The sequence below is a fragment of the Talpa occidentalis genome, unplaced genomic scaffold (assembly GCF_014898055.3).
Source record: "Talpa occidentalis isolate TD23 unplaced genomic scaffold, MPIMG_talOcc4v2.1 talOcc4.12, whole genome shotgun sequence".
NCBI classification, from domain to species: domain Eukaryota; kingdom Metazoa; phylum Chordata; class Mammalia; order Eulipotyphla; family Talpidae; genus Talpa; species Talpa occidentalis.
The window spans coordinates 84986850-85007371 of record NW_023601212.1 but is presented as its reverse complement, the minus strand read 5'-3'; the positions used below and the strand labels follow the sequence as shown (position 1 = coordinate 85007371).

Below are 20522 nucleotides of genomic sequence, written 5' to 3'. Positions count from 1 at the left end.
TACACTCACCACAGCAGACATAAATCTGATAAGTGGCATAACCTCTTCTCCAGGCTGCATGCTTATTGGATAGGCTAGGGTTAGAGAGACTGGGGACCCCTGGGAGCTGGTGTGCGGCACATGAGCCTCCTCCCCCACAGCTCTGTGGGTTACCCATCTGTCTTAATGGTTGGTGGCTACTAAGTAGAAAAGTCACCCATTGTCTTATGTGGATGATAAGAATTTTCATTAAATTTTCTTTGACCATTAGGTGGTGTTACTTCCCAAGGAAAGCAGTATGGCCACTCAATATGACTTTAATATATTTGAGCCCAATTTTGTCAGACATAAAAATGTGGAAAAAATTAGGTGTAAACTATTTGCAGAGGGTATATATGATAAAGGGCTGTTTTTTAAAACACAGAAATAACTTAAAATTCAAGAAAATTGTGTGATTTTAAAAAGTGGATTAAAAACCTGAACAAACCTCTCACCAAAGAAGATGTACATACGGCAAATTAACATATGAATAGAAACTTGTGTGTCACAGGGAAATGCAAGTTAAAACAATAATACATACTTATGAGTGACAAAACTAAAACTCTGACACCACCAAATGCTGGCAAAGATGTGGAGCAGTAGGAACTCTCATTCATTGAGAGTAGGAATGCAAAATGGTACAGCTACTTTGGAAGATAGTTTGGCAGGTTCTTGTAACACTAAATACTCATATCACATAGCAGTTGTGTTCCTTGTTGTTTAACCAAACAAATTGAAAACTTCTGTCCATATAGAAATCTGCACATGAATGTTTATAGCAGTTTTTATTCATCATTGTCAGAACTTTGGAAGCAACATGGTACATCCAGGCAATGGAATGTTATTCAACACTAAAGAGAAATGAGCTATCAAGTCATGAAAAGACATGAAGGCATTTTAAATGCATGTTACTAAGTCAAAGAAGTCATTTTCGAGATGCTGTATGTTGTGTGACTCCAACCATATGGTATTCTGAAAAAGAAACTATAGATAGTGGGGGGAAAATCTGGTTTCCAGAAGTTGGGGGGAATAAATGATGAATAGACCAAGTGCAGAGGATTTTTAGGGCAGTGAAAATATTCTGTATGATACTCTCATGGTGGATAGGTGTGTCCTATACATTTGTCAAACCCACAGAATGTACACTAGGAATGAACCTTAATATATAAACTATGAACTTTGGGTGATAGCGATGTGTCAGACAGCAAGTTCATTAGCTGTAATAAGCCCAGCAATTCTGATGAGGAATGCTGATATTTGGGAGGGTTGCCCAGTCGGGGCAGGGAGTGTATGGAAAATCTCTGTGCCATCCACTCAATTTTGCGGTAACCTTAACGTGACTCTAAAAAATAAAGTCTACTTCAAAAATACAATTCAAGGGAGTCAAGATTTATGTGTGTGTCAAAGGCAGGAAGTACTTTAGGAATTCTGAGAATGGAGACATCACTGTTGGTCTAACAGGGAAGAGATAGGATTTGAACCGTAATCCAGAGAATAAATAGGATTTCTGTGCCAGCCTGTTGTTCAGTGTGTGTGACCTTCGGCAAGTAAGCTCTCACACCTGTAGTCTTCATGGGGCTTGTGGAAGAATTTCAGGGGATGATTTAGGTGAAATGCTTGGGACAGACACAGAGGTAGCATAAAAGGAGTAGAACTCTTCAACAAATGTGAATCGAGTGCCTAGTATGCACCATGTGCTATTTGTTGAACCCCTGTTTTTGCTTAAGAAATATGGCTAGGTGTCAGAGAAACGCCCAGAGGGAAAAAGTGTTCTGTTGAGATCTAGGAACTGTTAAGTTATCCGTATTTGGGCAATAAAGTTGGTAATCAAGAGAAATTGTATTTTGTGCTTTGAACTCCAGAGAAAGCAGTTTGTTGCCACAGGAGACCCTGGAGATGTCGTCAGTGATAGTGTTGGAAATGTGAGGTAAAATGGTGGTGATGGTTGCACAGCTGTGAATATATCCAAAACCACTGAATTGTATTTATACTTTAAAAAAGTGGTTATGGCTTGAGAGTTTTAACTTAGCAAGTTGTTGTATATTAAAATGTATACTTAATGACTTACCACTGCTCTGTGATTCTTTTTGTGTTCTCTAATTAGAAGCAAGATCTAGCAGAATTACCTTTTTATTTTTTATGTCATATTTTGGCTTTTAAAAAATACTTGTTTCATAAGAGGAATATTCTGGCTCCCTTATGTTGTTTGCCATTTGTCACCTTAATAAACCTTTTCAAAGTACACCGTGTCAGTGTGTGTGCAGCGTAAAGCATAGAACTCAATTCTGGAGTCAGACAGTCTCAGGTTTTCTTCTGCAGCTGTGTGGTGTTGGACTGTATCTTTTTTTTTAAAATAGATTTATTTTTATTTATGCATACAAGAACTGGGATGTAGGCCAGAGGTGCTGGAGGGTGAGAGGATTCACCAGAGACAGAGTAGGGAGCAGAAAAGGCAGATCTACTGAAATACACTGCTGAGAGGAGCAGCAGGTAAGACAAGAGAGGTCTGCTGCAGATCGAATTCATACTGCAGTGGTTGCTGGATAGCTTGAGAGGGCTGACTTTAAGCCCTGCGCCACCAGGGAAGCCCTGGACCAGTATCTTAATCTCACATAACCTTGATTTCCTTTTCTGTTGTACTAGGTAAGACATTATCTGTGAAGTGCTATTAGTAGTGTCTGGCACAGAATAAGCTCAGCAAATATTAGCAATTGTTAGTTTCAGTTAATAATTATTAAATTTACCTCTAGCTGTATCTGTCCATATGGAGACATTACTTCCTACAAAATCAGAGCTGGACACTTTTTCACAAAATAAATCTCACCCTGCATTATTCTCCCCCAGGTTTAAAAAGAAGGCAAATAGGCAAAAATGCACCAATAGTTTAGTTTGTTGTAAGGGTGTCTTAAGAACTCTTCCAATCTGTGATTCTACAAAAACTGATATTCTTCTCCAGATGCTAAATTTTATCTTTTCTCCATTTCTATAGCAATTTCTCTTCTTTTTACATTTTTAATTTTTTAAAGCATTTATTGATTTGTCACTAGTTTACACAACTATATAATTTTGGATTACAACTTTCCAACATGTGGATGTGCCTCACTCACCCTCTGCCAGAGCTGCAGTGTCACAACCCTGTCATCTCCTCTCCCACCCCTCCTGATACTCCTTCCCCCAACTCCCTTTGGTAACCAGTATATTTTTCATAGAATCTAAGTATTAGTCTTGTTTTGCCAGTTTGTTTTCTTTGGTTATTTATATTCTGCATGTGACTGAGACCATTTAGTAACTATTTTTCACTTACTTATTTCCCTTAGCATCATCACCTCAAGATTCATTTTGTCCTGAAATGTACTATTTCATCTTTTTTTAATAGCTGAGTAGTATTCCATTAAGTGTATTTTCCCTGATTTCAAGGGCTCTTCCAATCCATGATTCTATAAATAGCATGAGAAAGTCATTTTAAATGACTTTCTTCCCTCCTTCTTGCCTGAGCTTTCTTTACTCTCTCAAGTTTTCCTTCTTCCCTCTCCTCTGTCCATTCTCTTTTACTTTTCTTTTTTCTTGGACCTATGAGATTTATTTTTTAATTGAGAAGAAATACATAAATAAACACATTCTCCTTAGGGAAAACAGAAATGTTAGGCTAAGTGCCCTTGTCCACAGTTCCAAGTCTGGTCTCCTCCTTGCATCCCCCTTCGGCTGCTCTCTCCCACCCCAGGTCACCTTTATCTGATTCTTGCACATGTTCCTTGTGCGTCAGTGCGGCTGTTCTGAACTCACGCAGCTATCAGAGCTGATAGGGACCCAGCCACGCCACCACCTCAAGTGGTGGCTCCAGGCTTCCAGAGCACGGAGCTCTCTTACCTGTTCTCCAGTACTTTGACCCACAAGGGACATAAACCACTTCTTCCAGAAGAACTGCAGTCACGTGGTCCCTGCTAACCCGAGGGAGCTGGGAAGTGTGTCTCCCTTTTGCCAGAAGAGAACTAGCTGTGGGAGCACCAGGGATTTTCAGCTACCACAGCCTAGGGCTTTCTTTTCTTTTCCTGTAGTTTCTAGTTTTGATGTCAGCTTCCTAAACTCAATTGGAGTGGTTTCTCTTATTATTGTTTTTTCTAAGGTGAGACTCATTCTGTACCTTGAACATTGAGAGAATTCTCTTGTAAAATTACCTGGGCTTGATGCCTTGTTTTTGTGGGTAGATTGTCAATGATTATTTCAACTTCTGTGGGGATTAATCAGGGTTTTCCTACTTTTGGAGGTCAATTCTGGTAATTTATGTGTTCTAGAACATTTTTCATTTTAGCCATTGTTATAAAATTGTGCCTGTGGTACACTCTTAGGATTTATAAAATTTATACCTGTGGTTTAATCTTTTCCTTTTGTCTTCAAGTGGGTTTTTCTATTTTTTTTTTTGAACCTGCTTACAAAGACTTACTCATTTAAAAACAACTAATCAAAAAAAAAAAAACCCAACTAATCAAAAGAACTGGCTTCTGATTTTATTGGCAACTATCTCTTCTTTTTCATGAATGTATGCTATTATCATTATTAATTTTTTTTCCAGTTTCTGCATTTATTTTGTCTTTACTAAGTTGGAAACTTAGTTCATGCATTTTCTGTCTTTTGGGTTCCCCCCCCCCCATAAAATTGAGCCTGTGCATTTTAACATATAGGATTTTTTTTTTTTGCTTTCATTTTATTCTTGAATAATTCCTCAGCACCACTTTGACTTTCTCATTAATCTAAGTTATTTAACATTAGACTTTAAGGTTTCAACACATGGATTTATTTAGGACATGTATTTGATGTGGATTTTATTTTAAATTACATTTGGTGAATGAGTGTGGATTGTTTATCAATTTGGAAAATTAAGTTTTCTTTATAGCTTAGTACATATCCACATGTGTTTGAAAAGACTGCATTCTCTGTTTTAGGAAGAAAGCCATCTTACTGCATTTATCTTCTCTGTTGTGATGTGACTTCCTGTAAACCTTGGTAATTCTTATTTGCTCATTTTATTGCACCTGGGATTTCCCAGGTCTCAGCCCAGGGGCAGGAGGGATGTGGAGGAGGAAGGAGTTTCTCAGGAAGGGGCTTTTTGTACTTTTGTCACTGGTCCTTGCCCGGAATATGGTCTTGTGTCCAGGGCCAACCTCTGCACTCACCTTGAAGTGGATGCAGAGCCTGGTGCTGGGGCCCTGGGCCTGCCTAAGTGACAGGAACGGATTGGCAGCTCAACAGCCCGACTCATCTCTCTAGTTAACCTCTCTTGGATGACAGCTTCCTGGTACACCTGGAGGCCACCATCACTGGTGCCAGCTTTTGTAGTTGCAGATGCCTGTATGTGGCTGTGCCATGCCCCTTCTAGTGTGCCTCCATCTTCTCCCGGAGTCCTCTCATCTGTGAGCAGAGCTGTGTGGCTGTCTCTTAAATACCTACTTTGTCATTCTGATTGGTTTTGTGAGGAGGGTGGGCAGCAGCTTGCATTCCTTCAGTCAGTCTAGAAACCTAGTAACCTACCCCTTTTACTCATGCTGGCCGTGTGAGCAGTGTGGCCCTGCCATTTTTTAAAGTAAAGAAATAGAAAAGCCCCATGATTTCAGAGAGGAAAGCAATGACTCAGAGTATTGGGATGAACACTTTGAGGAATCTATGAAAACTGTTCTGTTTACTAAATAGTTTTGGGAAATTTTAGCCTTAGGACAGTTTTCAGAGTTTGATATTTTAGTGCTCTTAAGGCCTTTAGCGATATCCTCTTTGTATTTGCTCCTCTAACACGTTGATGTGCCACCCTGGAAAAAATCCTTTGGTGCTTTGAGTTGCCTGATGGTACAAAGTACAAATGGCACGTTAATAACCCAAAGAAGAACAGAAAATGGATGGTATTGGTGCTGTGCTGAGGAGCGGGCAGAGTCCTTGCTGTCTTTTTCAGTTACTAGTTTTTAATTTAAAATGTAAGGTTTTATTTTTCCTTACAAATGTTATCCATGTTGTCATTCTTTACAGAAAGATTGAAAAAGTACAGTTCTCATTCACACACACACACACACACACACACGATTTTACCAAAACGGGGTCATTCTGTCCATGCTGCTTATTTTATGTCTTGTTTTTATTTTAGTTCTTTTTAGTCATGGACTTATTTTTCAGGAAAGTTTTAGATTTACCAAATCATGAACATAGTCAAGAGACTCCCCATGTCACCCCCCCACACATACATACCCCTGCACAGTTTTCCCAGCGGTTTTCACTTGAACTCTCAGCAGGTGTGTGAGAGTGGTTTTATTTTGTGGTTTTCATTTGCAGTTCACTGGTGATTAGTGGCATTGAGCATGGGTCCTTGTGCATATTAGCCATTGGACGTCTTCTTTCATCTGTCACACAGGAACGTGTGCGTGTGTGCGTTTCTGTTGTATACACCTAGGGATGGAATTGCTGGGTCGTGATTGATTTAAAATTAAAAAAAAAAGTGATCTTATGAATCTGACATTGACCATATTGCTTTGAAAATTTTAATGTTGTGACAGATTGTTTTATTCCTAATCAGTTGTCTTAGTAAAGGAGTGTCGTTTGTTGAACTACATGGTTTCCATTCATGGGTGGGTCAAGTTCTCATCACCAGCGCTCACTTTGCAGGGTCACCTTGAGCAAGTCATTCAATCTCTGTGACCTCCTTTTTCTCCACTAAAGTGAGCATAATGATTTACTTTGATTTATATCCTGATGTGAATAATGATTAGCTAAATAATTATAAAAGATTTTATGATAAGTCCATGCAAACTAATACTTAAGTGCTTCAGGTATATGGAACCTAGCACTATAAAAGGATATATAGGCAGGAAGTTAAAAGGGACTTTGTTCTGAATAGAAGGTTGCATATCATGGGCTTCTTGTAGCCGTGGGTGGGCAATTTCGCAGTGTGTCACCTGTCTAAGCGTTGCTCTTGCCTTTGGGTTCTCTGCAGACCTCTATATGCACCGAATGCCTCCTGTGTCAGCTCTAGTAACTAAAAGAGAAAATGCTGACAGAACTTTCTTTTGCTATTATTTATCACTACTTTCCCCCTTTGTCTACCGTTCTCATCTATCATTTTGTAGACTGGATGCTTAATTCTAGCCTTTTTCCCACAGACACTCTCAATTTCCCCTTCCCCCTCAGCAGTTATCATCTTGTTTAAAATGGCTTCATAAGAAGAAGGCAACTTTATATTAATAGATCCTTAGGAATTGAGTAGGTATGGATGTTTGGATTAAGTGAGATTCTCCTCTCTACTGCCTCTGGATTATTTCCTCTTAATGGAGTTAATTCAGTTTCCTTATAAAGTGACAAGTCCAGTTTATTTAATAACAAGCTTTTTAAATTAATATTAATTTTTCCTGACAAAGTTTAGGTCTGTTTTATGCTGTATAACCTTGGGAAGATAGTGCTAGCTTTAGAAGCCACTTTTAAGCATTTTTTTTAAAAAGATGATTTTGGTTTATTTCCTTGAAAAAAATCAAACCCTCCAATGAGGAATGCATCGCTGGACAAATCCCATTTGTGTTGTTCTCCATGGGATTGATGGAGCTTAGAACTGGACTTGGTGTGTAGTAGGTGATTAGCAGATGTTTGTCAAATGAATTCATGGATTCTCTACTCAGGCAGCAGCTGTGACTGTGACTTTGGTCAAGTTATGTGATCTTTTGAAGCTAACTTTCTCATCAGAAAAATGAATATAACTTTCATAAGATAGTAACAGTCTCATGAAGTTGTGATGTTGAGTAAAAGCGATCTTGCATGTCAGGTATCCAGTACCGTGCCTAACCACCTTGTAAGCATCTTAGTTGGTGTTGTTATATATGTGGGAGGGAATTAGATTGTATTTTTAATGTTTCGCAGCCTTCTAGACGGTCCACTATGATTCCATTGATAGATTTTATTGAATGTTTTTGGCAGATGATTAGATCAGTTGGTTGCCTGGGAAGTGGTCTGCTTTTCAGAATGATTTGAGAAACTCAAGTGCAAACTCTGCCTTGATTCCTGGTTGTAAAATCACCATGCCCTTCTCAGGGGACAAGAATGGATATCGGGGACTGAGGTACTGGAGTTAATAAACATTGTCATTGCCTGTGGCATTTGAATAAGGACGTTCAGAAGGAAAAACAGACATGTTTAGGGACAAGGTGTTGATTGTTTACTGGTCTAGGAGCTGATCACTTTTGGAATATAACTTCAACATTCAGACAAAACTTTTTCATATGGAAAGTCAGGTTTTCATTTATTCCAGGCAGGGAATTATGGCTTTACCTATAAAATCAGCCCTTCTCTTGATATCTTTGTTTTACTCTAATATGGTTGAAAAACATTCCATTTGGTTTATTTAAGATAGAAACACACTTTGGAGACAGAAGTTGTTCTCATGAGACACTTTAAATGAGCTACTTTTCTTATCTTCAAAGCAAAGGTCTAATTTATAATACTTGGGAAGAAATCAAGCAAAAGTAGCTTTGGAAATTGCTGTGAGGGCTGTCTTCATTCCTCACTATAGAAAGAACTAATAGAAAGAAACCTTATTCTAGGTTTTCTTGACATGTAATGACCTAACTGATCCTTGGAAAGTACTCCTCAACATATAAAAGTGATTTTGTTCATTAATAAAGCCTTTGTTGAAATAAAACGTTCCAAATGCCTCTGAACTTTATTACTTGTTTTTTGACAGGTACTTTATTTCTCTGTCATTGGAATATTACCTCTGAAACTGCAAGGGAACCTTTTTTTCTTAGTGCCAACCAAATGTCACTAATGATACTTTAAGAATTAGAATAAACTTGCTTGGAGAACAGGATCTGTCAGGTAGCAGAGTGTGTGCAAATCTGTAGGCCTCAGGCTCTTGGCAGGTGTGGGATTGCAGTCACACATACCACAATAGGAGCACTTGTCAAACTATCTTATTCATTCATCCATTCATTCATTCAAGCACTTATTCATTTTCTTCAACAAACATTTGTCGAACTCTGATGTCTGCCAGGCCTGTGTTCTCTGTGAGGAATGGAATGTAGAAGCAAGCATGGTCTTTGCCTGTGTGGTGCTTATGTTCTAATGAGGAGTAGGCAGTCTAAAAAGGAAAAAAAGACTATTACCTAATTCATTTCTTCAGCAAACATCTTAGAATTGACCTCTGTGCTGGGCACCATCCCATGCTCTGGGACACAGTGGCCAATACAAAGGACACAACCCTCATGCCAGTAGACAGTTTTTGTAGGGGGAGAGGCAGACATGAAGTAGCACACACATAGAGGATTTAAGTTCAGACTGATAACAGCTGTGATGCTGCTGAGATCGTGGGACTGGGCAGGAAGGGCTACCGAGTCTTTCAGAATCTTAATAGTTTCACCAAGGAAGTAGAAAATAGGACGTCTGCCTCGTGCCCCCTCCTCATCCTGTCAGAATCAGTAGAGAACTGTGTGTAAAGAGCCTGAGACTCTGAAGTCACAAGGGTGGTGTCACTATTTGCTGCTGCAGGGGCCTGGGGGGTGACCCCTTCTCCTTGGAGCTGAGCTCTGCAGGGAGGCGGGAGGCAGACTGAGCGGCCCCACCTGGCCCTTCTGGGTTTGGGGGTGTGAGCTAACTGTCAAACTTCTGAGATCACATCATTCACATGATTTTTTCATTTATTTTTGAATGGAATGCATTTATAGAAAATGAAGCTCTAACACTCATATTTTAAGCAAAGAGGTATTTGGAAACCCGTCTACACAGTGTTGGTTTGCCAGAGTCACCCCCGTCTCCAAAGCCAGCAGGGACAGCTGTCACTGCTGAAATGTATCTTATAAACTTGGACAATTTCCCCTGCAAAAAAATCATTTTATCACCTGATGGTGTCCGAATAGTGGACATATGTGTATGTTTAAACTTACTGAGAAGGGTTGGGAAATGTTGTTTATTTCATTAAGCAAAAAATGGAATAGAGTTCATTTTGGTGTGATTTTAAAGATTTTGGTGCTTTAAGTCTTGGCTTAACTGAAATGTGATTCCCCCCACCCCCTCCACCCCGGGCCTTAAAGCACAACTGAGCATCTCCTAACTTTGTGGGGGGGGTGGGCGTTGGCGTGGCGCCTGGAGAACAGCGGCCCGCGAGGCGGCTGACCACGCTCTCCTTCAGCAAGGCGTCTGCTTTCACTCCTTTGTGTAGTGTAAAGAATTTTTTTCCACAAGTTGATTTAAAAAAATGAGTTTTATACTTAAAAGATACATTATGTTGCAATATGCAGCACCCTAGGTGGTAAATCATAATGTTCTAATAAAATATGTTACTTAGTAGATGTCTTTAATTGTTGAAATAATACCTTAATTTTCCGTTTTGGTATCACTGCTGTTCTCTCAGGCTTGCCTTTTGCTCCTTGTCCATAGTCTGTGTCTGTGTCTGATGAAAAGTCGTTGAGTGCCCTGTGTAATGCTCATCGAGCAGATAAGGTTATGGAGAGGGACTAGATCACTGATGGCTGGGGCAGTGGCTCCCAGATCAGTCCAGTCACTTAAGTAAATGGGGATTCAATAGAAATAAAATGGCCAACTTTTTATTTTGCAGCAGCATTGTTAAAGGATCACCATTTTTTGTTACTTCATTCCATTAAAGAAAGGATATTTGAACACGAGAAAAAGAAAAGTTATAATGCAGAACAAAGGACAGGCATCTGAAATGCATTGGTGGGGTTTTAGGAAAACCCCACACTGTTGTCCTTATTTTTTTTTCATTTGGGCACTCTTGCAAGTGTTGTCACAGAATTACCTTTGGGAAATGCAGACCTGAAAGAACTTCTGAGAACGTGGGCCTTGCCTGGACTTTGAAGATAGAGCCTAGCAAAAAACAGGGGTTGTTAAGAGGATTGAGTGGCAAGAGTAAGATCCAGATGTAGTAATGGTTGGGTGAGCAGGGCCGGGTAATGAACTGCACTGTGCTTGGAAATAAAAGAAAAGTGATGCTAGAGAATGGGGAGGATTTAGATTGCAGTAAAATATAATATGGAGCCATTAGGGGTTTTTGGTTTGTTTGTTTTTTTTTTTTTTTTTTTGAGTCCAACATGAAGATGTTTAAAATGGAACTGGTGACTAAATGTAATGTGAATTGGAGAGGTTGAGTTAGGGAGGGTGCTGTTCCTCTGAGACTCGGCTGTGAGTAGGTGAAGCCAAGAATAGGAGAGTGGGTACAAAAGTAAGGGAAATAACACATTCAAGAGACATTTAGAGGAAAGAAGAGATTGGACTTGGTGACACATATGAGAGGAGGGAGGAATGAAAGGTACAACCAAAGTTTCTAACCCTGGAGAACAGAAAACTGGTGGAAGTAGTGACACAAATGAGTAAACTTCTTGAGTTGAACAGGTACCTACTTTAGGTTGTAGCTCATCCTGGGATCAGGGGAAGCCGCCCATAGTACTTCGGGACCCTGTGCTTCTGTCAGGCCCGGTAAGGAGCTTTTCTCACTAATTGAATGCACCTCATGTTGGCAAAGCGCTGCTCTCCGTGTATTTGTAGATGCTAAGTGAACATTGTCATTTGCTCTCACTTTGTCTCCAGCATTAGGAAATCATGGTATGTGATTAGGAAATTATGGGATGTAAGAGACACAATGGAGGGACACTTCAGAGCTGGAGCTGAAGTAACGATGCACCGTCTATGCTGAAAAAATTAGCCATGTTTTCTTGAAGAGAAAATACTCACTTGTCCATTGTTGTACTCAGAACCTCTCTCATCATTAGTGTGGACAGCACTTATTTCAAAATGAGTGCTAAATGGAGTGGTCATTTGTGCTGTGTAACAAATTACCTTTTCTCATGACATGTCTTAGAGTGGACAAAGAGAATTCTACCTGAAGGTCACAAAATTATTTTAGTAGGAGAAATAATATGCCATTAACTAAGCTAGATTCAGCATGACCCTAAATGATCTTTGCACAAAATTGAGACAAAATTCTTTTTGTGCTGACATATTGAGACCTTCTCCACTCTATGATGTAACCAAATTCCACTGGAATGAGCCTTAAATGAAAACATTGCTAGTCTTGTAAATATGAACAAAGATTAATCTTTTTGAGATGTGACCAGAATTCTTCCAGTCAGAAATGATCCGGCTCCGCAGAAAGAGCAGGGCCCAGAGCTGCTGCTAATACTTGTGACAGGAGAGGTGAGGGGGGTGGGTGCCACAGCGTGAAAACCCTGGAGTGCTGTTCTGGGAAGCCACGGTGGAATTTTTTGTTTTTTTACTCAAATACCCTATTTTTCCACCCTAGGCCAAAACACTTAACAAATCATAATTTGTTTTGAAATGGACCATCTCCTAGCCAAACAAAACTAGACTATATCTTGTTTGTCACAGATATGCCCACTTTCTGTTTCTCTTAGCAAGAGGTGTTTAATCTTGTACCAGTCTCTTTCCTGCGGAGGAATCACTGTGCAGTTTTTTTTTAAGGAAAGGCATTAGGAGATAGATACATTTTGCAAAGATCACTTGTGATAGTTGATATGGGAGCTTCACCCCGGTTAGAGGTGAAATCGACACATTTGAGAGCTTGAGAGGTAAATGGACACATGGAGGTTGCTGATTTTAGCTGTGCTGCTGGCGCTCACTGAAGCATGGATCTTGGGGAAGGATTTTCTGATTTTGGGTGTTTCGGCAGAGAGAGAATTTTTTAACTTCCGTTTTGTATGCTTTTGTGTTTGATGTGAGAGCTTTTGAGGCATTCAGAGTTGTGGAAAAGAAATGGGAAGTTGAAGGAGCAGGGCATCATGGGCCCGTTTGAGGCAGGTTCGAAAAGATGGTTGATTTAAAATTAATTGCTTTCATATATCCAAATAACAATTAGAAAATGCAATGAAAGGAACATCCTCATGCACATTAGTGACAACAACAACAGAAAGGACACACTTATTTTAAACCTGATTAGAAATTAAAATTTTATAAAACTTTCAAACCTCACTTCAGAATGGTAAAGAATTTAATAAATGAATATATATGCTACATTCACAAAAGTGAATACTCAATGATTGCAAAGAGGTAAATTCTTTTCACATTTATTTATGAAGCAATTTTTTAAAAAAACTTGCTCAACATGATTCTGAGTTCACTCAGAAAAATAAGTATGAGAGATTAGCTAGGAAAATGCTAGATTTGATGATGAGACTTAAGAGGCGTGCATTTTCTATTTTTACTTTTTACTTTTTTAAAGTATGTATTACTTTCATAATTAGAGAAACAATAAAATATCAGCAGGAACTATCAAATGATGATTTATCTACAAAAGAGACTGACTGACTGACTGACTGACTCACTCTGTGTGTGTGTGTGTGTGTGTGTGTGTGTTTCCATTGGGAGGGAAGGGAATAAAGATTGCACTGGAGAGGAGCTATTACTGCTGACTATAAAGAAATAAAAAGGATTATGAAAGAATACTGTGAATAACTGTATGCCAGCAAATGAACAACTTATGTGAAATCGACAAATTTCTAGAAAGACACAAACTACCAAAACTGATGAAAAAAGAAATGGAAAAACTGAATAGACCTACAAAAAGTTAGAGATTGCATTAGTAATTAAAAACACTTCCTACAGAGATAAGCCCAGGTCCTAGATGGCGTCACTGGTGAATTCTTTTAAACATTAAAGAAAAATGAATAATAATTCTTTACAAATTCTCCCCCCCCCCAAAAAAAAAAAAACAGAAGGGGACACTTCACAACTCATTTATGGGGTCAATATCACCCTGATACAAAAATTAGACAAAGACAATACAGAAAATGAGAACTAAAGCCAGTATCCCTTACAAACGTAGGCACAAATTTCTCAGCAGTATATTTGCAGCATAAAAAGAGAATTTACACCGTAACTAAATGGACTTTATTTTAGAGTGCAAGTTTGCTTTACTATCTGAAAATCAGTTAATGCACCACATATAAGTAGACAGAGGATACACACTAAATGATCATCTTAATAGTTGCAGAAAAAAGCATTTGACAAAATCTAACACCCCTTCATGATAAAACACTCATGAAACTGGAAGCAGGAGGAAACGTCAAGTTAATAAAGGGCGTCTACAAAAGCTTACAGTTACTATCGTATTCAGAGGCTGGAGGAGTGAATGCCTGCCTTCTAAGGTCAGGAACAAGAAAAGGATGCCCGCCCTTTCTGTTCATTATTGTGTTGGAGGTAGTGGGTAGTTAGGCAAGAAAAAGAAGTACAAGGCATCAAGATTAGAAAGGAAGAACTAAAACTGTTTCTACTTGCAGATGATGGGATCTTAAGTATAGGAAATTCAAAAGGACACAAAAATGTGAACTAATAAATTTAATGAAGTTGTAAGATACTAGTTAAATATACAAAAACCAGTTTTCTATATAAAGAAACTGGTTTTCTATACACTAGCAATGAACAATCTGAGAGGGAAATTAAAACAATTCCATTTTCAATAACATAAAAAATAATATTATGAATAAGTTTTTTTTTTAAGATTTATTTATACAAGCACTGGGGTACAGGCCAGAGGCACGGGAGGGTGAGAGAATTCACCAGAGACAGAGTGGGGAGCAGAACAGGCAGATTGACTGAAATACACTGCTGAGGGGAGCAGCGGGCGAGACAGGAGAGGTCTGCCCCGCCATGTGGGTCACATCCCTGACCAGGGATAGAATTTATGCTGCAGTGGCTGTGGATAGCTTCATAGTGCTGTGCTTAACCCCTTGCGCCACTAGGGAGGCCCCTGGTCTCCAATTTATAATAGTTTGGCTGATTTTTTTCAACTTTACAATGATGTGAAAGTGATAGGCACTCTGTAGAAACCATACTTTGAATTAATAAATTCTGTTTTTCACTTTCACTACAGCATTTAATAAATTATATGAGATAATCAGCACTTCATTACAAAAGGTTTTGTATTAGATGATGTTGCCTATCTGCAGGTAATGTAAGTGTTCTGAGCATGTTTAAGGTTGGCTAGGCAAGGCTATGATGTGTAGGTTAGGGCATTAAAGGCATTTTCAACTGAGGATGTTTTCAACTAATAGATTTGTCAGGCAGTAACCCCATTGTAATTCAAGGACGTCTGTAGTAGGTAGAGCCTTTGGGAGGTATTTAAGTCTTGAAGGTAGAACCCTCATAGATGGGATACTCCAGAGTGTTCCATGCTGTCACGTGGAAGGGAACCCCTACCTGACCACCATGACACCCTGATCTCAGACTTCAGCCTTTGTAACTGAAAAATAATTGGTTGTTGTTTATAAGCTACACAGTCTGGGGTATTTGGTGATAGCAGCTTGAGCAGACTAACAGTTCGCGACAGTGTGGGCATAGCACCAGGAGAGTCGTGCAGATCAGTGACCTGAGTGCGTTCTCAGCGTGTAGTGCATTGATTTTCAACAAGATGGTCAAGACAGAGTGAGTGGGGAGGAAGTAGTCCTCTCAACAAATGGTGCTGGTCAGCCGAATATCTGCCTGCTAAATCCTGAAGCTGTACCCTCTTCACACCACCCAAACTGAACTCAAATTGTGTGCTAGACTTGAAGTTCTGTTTAACTGCTGAATGTATTAAAAAAGAATACACACTGTAAAACTCGCAAGAAGAAAATACAGGAATAAATCTTTAAGACCTTTGTTAGGCAAAGCCTTACTTGGACATGATACCCAAAGCACAAGCAACCAAAGAAAACAGATAAATTGGATTTCATTAAAATGAAAAGCTTTGGTGTTTCAAAGAGCAGCATCAAAAAAGTGAAAGGACAACCCATACAAATGGGAGCTCTTTGCATATCAGTATGTCATAAGGATATCTTATATAGCTATATAGATATAGGTATCTATAGATGTGGGTATTTAGAATATATAAAAAATTCTCACAACTCAATAATAAAAATGCAGAATAGTTAGATCCACAGAGACATGAAGTAGAATTAACGGTTACATAGGAATCTGGCAAGGTTTGAGGTTGAAGAGGGACTGCTCATGGTCTGTGATTTCTTTTGGGGGTGATGAAAATGTTCTGAAATGGATTGTGGTGATAGGTGTATTGTCCTGAGTATATTAAAAGCCATTGAATAATATACTTTAGGTGAATGAATTGTCTGGTAATTGAATTATATCTTAATAAAGCTGTTATATAAAATATACTAAGTAAAAAGTTTACAGAACAGTTTATCTTACATGAATATGCTTTTGTAAAATATATAAGTGTATTAGAAAACATATATTCTTAGAAGTTAGTGAAACTGTGAAGCATTGGAAAAGAGGCGTTGCTATATTTTCCTCTGATAGAGTAGTTTTAATCGTGTTATAGATCTGGTGACAAAATTCCTTACATTAATTAATACTACCTCATTAATACATGGTATTAACAGCAATAGCACTTATTGCACTCTTTTTTTATGTCAACATTAATAACATGCATTTTTGTCATTTGTTTTTCATAAAACCATGATGATGGCCCCTATTTTCTGCCACTTTCCCTTTCCTTTTAGTTTCCAGTGTACCAGTTTACATTTACAAAATTGTATTATTTATCAGAATATCAAAAACACCCAGCTCCTTTTGATGTTTTGTTAACAGTAGCTATAAAGGCAAATGCTTCAGGTCTTAGTCCATTTGTTTGTGTTTAAGATTTTAAGTTTAAGCTAAAATGTTTGCATTTGTTATAGTGGATTTCCAATTTGAGGAGAAAAAAGACTTCTTAGTTACTTGTTTTTTATTTAATGTGGAACAAAATTTGAAAGACAAATAATCAGAAGATAATTTTCAGGCTCTTTTTTTTCCATTGCAGTTACAGACTAGTGCCTCAGGCAGTTTGGATTATAATAAAATACCATGGACTGGGTGGCTTAAGCAACAAATATTTATTTCTCAGTTTGAGAGGCTGCAAAGTCTTAGGAACAAGGGGTGGTAGATTCGGTTCTTGGTGAGGGCCTCTCCTTGGCTTGCAGAGGGCGCTGTGCAGAGCAGGAGCCAGCCAGCTCCGAGGTCTCCTTCGGAGGCCCTGATCCCATCAGCACCGCACCCTCATGACTTCATCTAAACCTAACCACTCCCACAAAGGCCCCATTCTCGAAGCAGTCGCACTGGGAGTGTGAACTTCTACATATGGGGTGGGGGAGACCCATAATTTAGTTCTTGTGCAAAATGTTAATCCTTCATTGTTTGTTTGTTTTTAGTATTGTGTGCCAAGAACCTCGCAAAGAAAGACTTCTTCAGTAAGTAAATACCCATTTCTGCTCTCATATATTATTATTCACTTGTTTCTGAAATTTTAAACTTAAAAGCAACAATACTGTGTATATTCTTCTAAAAGTGCAGCAATTTACTGAATAGAAATCCGTGGTTTTACAGGTACCTGATAATGTGGCCTCCCCCACCCCGCCAAAGTTTAAAAATCTGTGGTTTGACCCACTTCATTCCGAGTTGACTACAACAAAAAGGCTCCTTAGCCCAAAGGCACGGTTTATAAGTTATTAAAGAAAAACTCTTATTCCCTTTTCTGGCCACGCCAAATTTTGTCTTTTCACCCATTAATATACTACTTTGTGCTAGGTGAAATGTTGTGAGCTTAAATACATATGAGATGTTTTTCTGGAAATAGCTGGATTTGGTAAAATTGTTAGGTTTTATAAATCAAATCACATTTCTAAAGCCTTGTAATTAAAGAAAATATAAAACATAAGGATCCTTTTCTAAAGGAAGGAATCATTCTTTAATTTCACCTACCATAAGGTAGGTGCATGCAGTGTGAAATTCTTCATACATACTTGCTGGTCCTCATGAGACCGCTGCTCACCTCTGCAGTGGCGCTGTTGACACTTCGAAGCTGAAGGAACTAGACTCCCAGGCTCTGTTCAAGCATCTGGGAAGCTCCAGAGTGGTGACCCCATGCCCGTCTCTGCAGCCTTTACCTTCTCCCCTCTTGATCTTATAAGCCTGTCTGAGTCATACTTGTGCATTTAGGGACTTTTCATGTTACTTTCTGCTGGATACTGACTGCCGTAGACAGAATAGACCAAGTCAGTGGACAAAGTATCTGGGCATTACTATTTTTTAGAAGCATAAATACAATTAAGTATAGACAAGTTTTCTCCATTAAATTAGTTCCACTTAGCGATCATCAGAAAAGGAAATTTGAATTTGAGCATACTTTATAGTTTTTTAGCCTCTAACAACCTGAGGGTAACACCATACTGGATTATTTTCTTAGAAAGCTAAGTAGAAATAACTATTTCTGTTACTGATTGAAACTAACCCTAAATTAGAGGACAAATACAAGGGTGCTTTTCTTTACAAAGGGATCTTGAAGCACCCTTGGCCTGCAGGACTGTGTTCCGGGGTGTGCAGACGGGTGTGTAGTCTCGCTCAGCAGTGGCTCTCCCTCCCCCTTAGGGCTCCCTGATCCTTTTGCAAAGATTGTTGTGGATGGATCTGGGCAGTGCCACTCAACGGACACTGTGAAAAACACGTTGGACCCAAAGTGGAACCAGCACTACGATCTGTGAGTTGAACTTTCTCTAAGCCATTCTGGGAGAGGTGGGAGAGTAAGAACCTAGCTATTAAGAGAAGCATTTAATTAAAAAAAAAAAAAAAAAAAAAGATTGTCACCTTCTTGGTAACAAAAGTGGATGGCTGAATGAATGCATACTACCTAGTTTTAGAGTTTATATTCTTGGAAGACTTTGCATTTGACATTTTCATAGGTTTTTTTCTGGCTTGCTTCTGTAATAGTGATCCTTAAACTTTTTTTTTTTAATTAAATTTTTTTTTTTTTGTTTTATTTATTTATTTATTTATTTATTTATTTATTCATTTGTTTGTTTTGTTTATACATGCACTGGGTACAGTCAGAAGCGCGGGAGGGTGAGAGAATTCACCAGAGCCAGAGCGGGGAGCAGAGCAGGCAGAAGGACCGAAGTACACTGCTGAGGGGAGCAGCGGGCGGCAGGAGAGGTCTGCGCGCCATGCGGGACCCTCCTCCGGTGGCCGGGGAGCAGCCGGGGATCGAACCGGCGCTGCAGAGGCTGCTGGCAGCTTCGCAACCCAGCGCTCAACCGCTGCGCCACCGGGGAGGCCCTTAAATTTTTTTTTTTGTGGGACCCTCGCCAGCGGCCGGGGAACAAACCGGTGCTACAGAGGCTGCGGGCAGCCTCACAGCCCAGCGCTCAACCGCTGCGCCACCAGGGGAGGCCCGATCCTTAAACTTTAAATCTCTTGTCCATTCTAACAGAAAAAAGGGCCATAGATCATGTCCTCTATATGCTACCTTTTCAGTGAAACCCAAAACCTTGTAGCGCTGAGAATTTTTACCTTCACCTTGCATTATTATAATATTTATTATGTAAATATGTTATATATATATTTATTGATTTTTAAAAATTCTGCTTTTTAGTGCAAATATATTTTCTGTAGGAGAAAGTATAGTTGAGAATGATGGACTGTACATTCATTCCATACATTCCTTCCTTCCGCCTACATTCATTCTGTCTGTACCATCAGGCAGTTTCTTAAATTCATTCATAAAACGGATTGCAGTTTGGAAACCACTACTTTATATGCACCTATGTTTTCAGGTCGCAGGCAAGAAATTTTCATCAAAGTAATACTGAGTGTTTGTTTTCTTATTAACACAAATTATACTATGTTTGGGTGGGATTTTTGGAAGTTGAATTCTAAGGCTTTGTTTCAATTACACTGAGGCTTGGAAAGTAAGGGGCTTGGAAAGTGGTTGTCCTGAAAGCTCCCCTGGGTGTTTGACTTGCACTGAGAAGGGGAGACTGAATGTCTTTAGTTTACTGTGAATGGATCTATAGGTTTGCTAGCAGTCCCTTGTTACAAACTAGTATTCCAGATTAAGTCTAATTGATGGGAATTTATGAATCATTTCATTGTCCTATGGAATCTCTGTTAGGAGGTTACAGTCATTGTATGGCTGTCTATATTTGCTTCTTACATAAGCCATTGTGTAGTTCTTTTCCCAACACATTGAGGTTAGTTGACTTGTATTTATCGAGTGCTTGTTACAATATTATTTTAAATGGGATTCTTCTGTACTAATAAGTCAATCAGATAAGATCTCAGTGGACTCTCATAATTCAGAAATAAAGTTAAAAGTAAGTTTGCATGTTGTTTTCAGATATGTTGGGAAAACAGATTCCATCACCATCAGCGTCTGGAACCACAAGAAAATCCACAAGAAGCAGGGAGCTGGCTTCCTGGGCTGTGTGCGGCTGCTCTCCAATGCCATCAGCAGACTGAAAGATACTGGATGTAAGAACCGGAAGCTTTTCTGCCTCTTAATGCAACTGAAGAAGGCTTATGGGGCATCTTTTTTTTTTTGAATACTGAATACAGAATTCCTGCCTTCCTCCCTAGTTAACATTTCCCTGGGTTAAGTTTTGAATTGTTTGTTTGCAGACCAGCGTTTGGATCTATGCAAACTAAATCCCTCAGATACTGATGCAGTTCGTGGCCAAATAGTGGGTAAGAACTTTCTCATCTCATCT

General features: G+C 39.1%; 1 protein-coding gene across 5 annotated transcripts in view; it reads left to right on the top strand.

Annotated features, from left to right (window-relative positions):
• SMURF1 (SMAD specific E3 ubiquitin protein ligase 1) overlaps nucleotides 1-20522 on the top strand; it is a 101672-nt gene that overhangs the window by 57609 nt on the left and 23541 nt on the right. For 4 of the 5 annotated variants that reach the window (XM_037507138.2, XM_037507139.2, XM_037507142.2 and 1 more), the window contains exons 2-5: nucleotides 17193-17231; nucleotides 18409-18517; nucleotides 20153-20286; nucleotides 20434-20499. In XM_037507138.2, coding sequence (XP_037363035.1) covers nucleotides 17193-17231; nucleotides 18409-18517; nucleotides 20153-20286; nucleotides 20434-20499 — 348 coding nt within the window. The remainder of the gene's footprint in view (nucleotides 1-17192; nucleotides 17232-18408; nucleotides 18518-20152; nucleotides 20287-20433; nucleotides 20500-20522) is intronic. The other variant, XM_037507140.2, reaches the window with a different exon arrangement.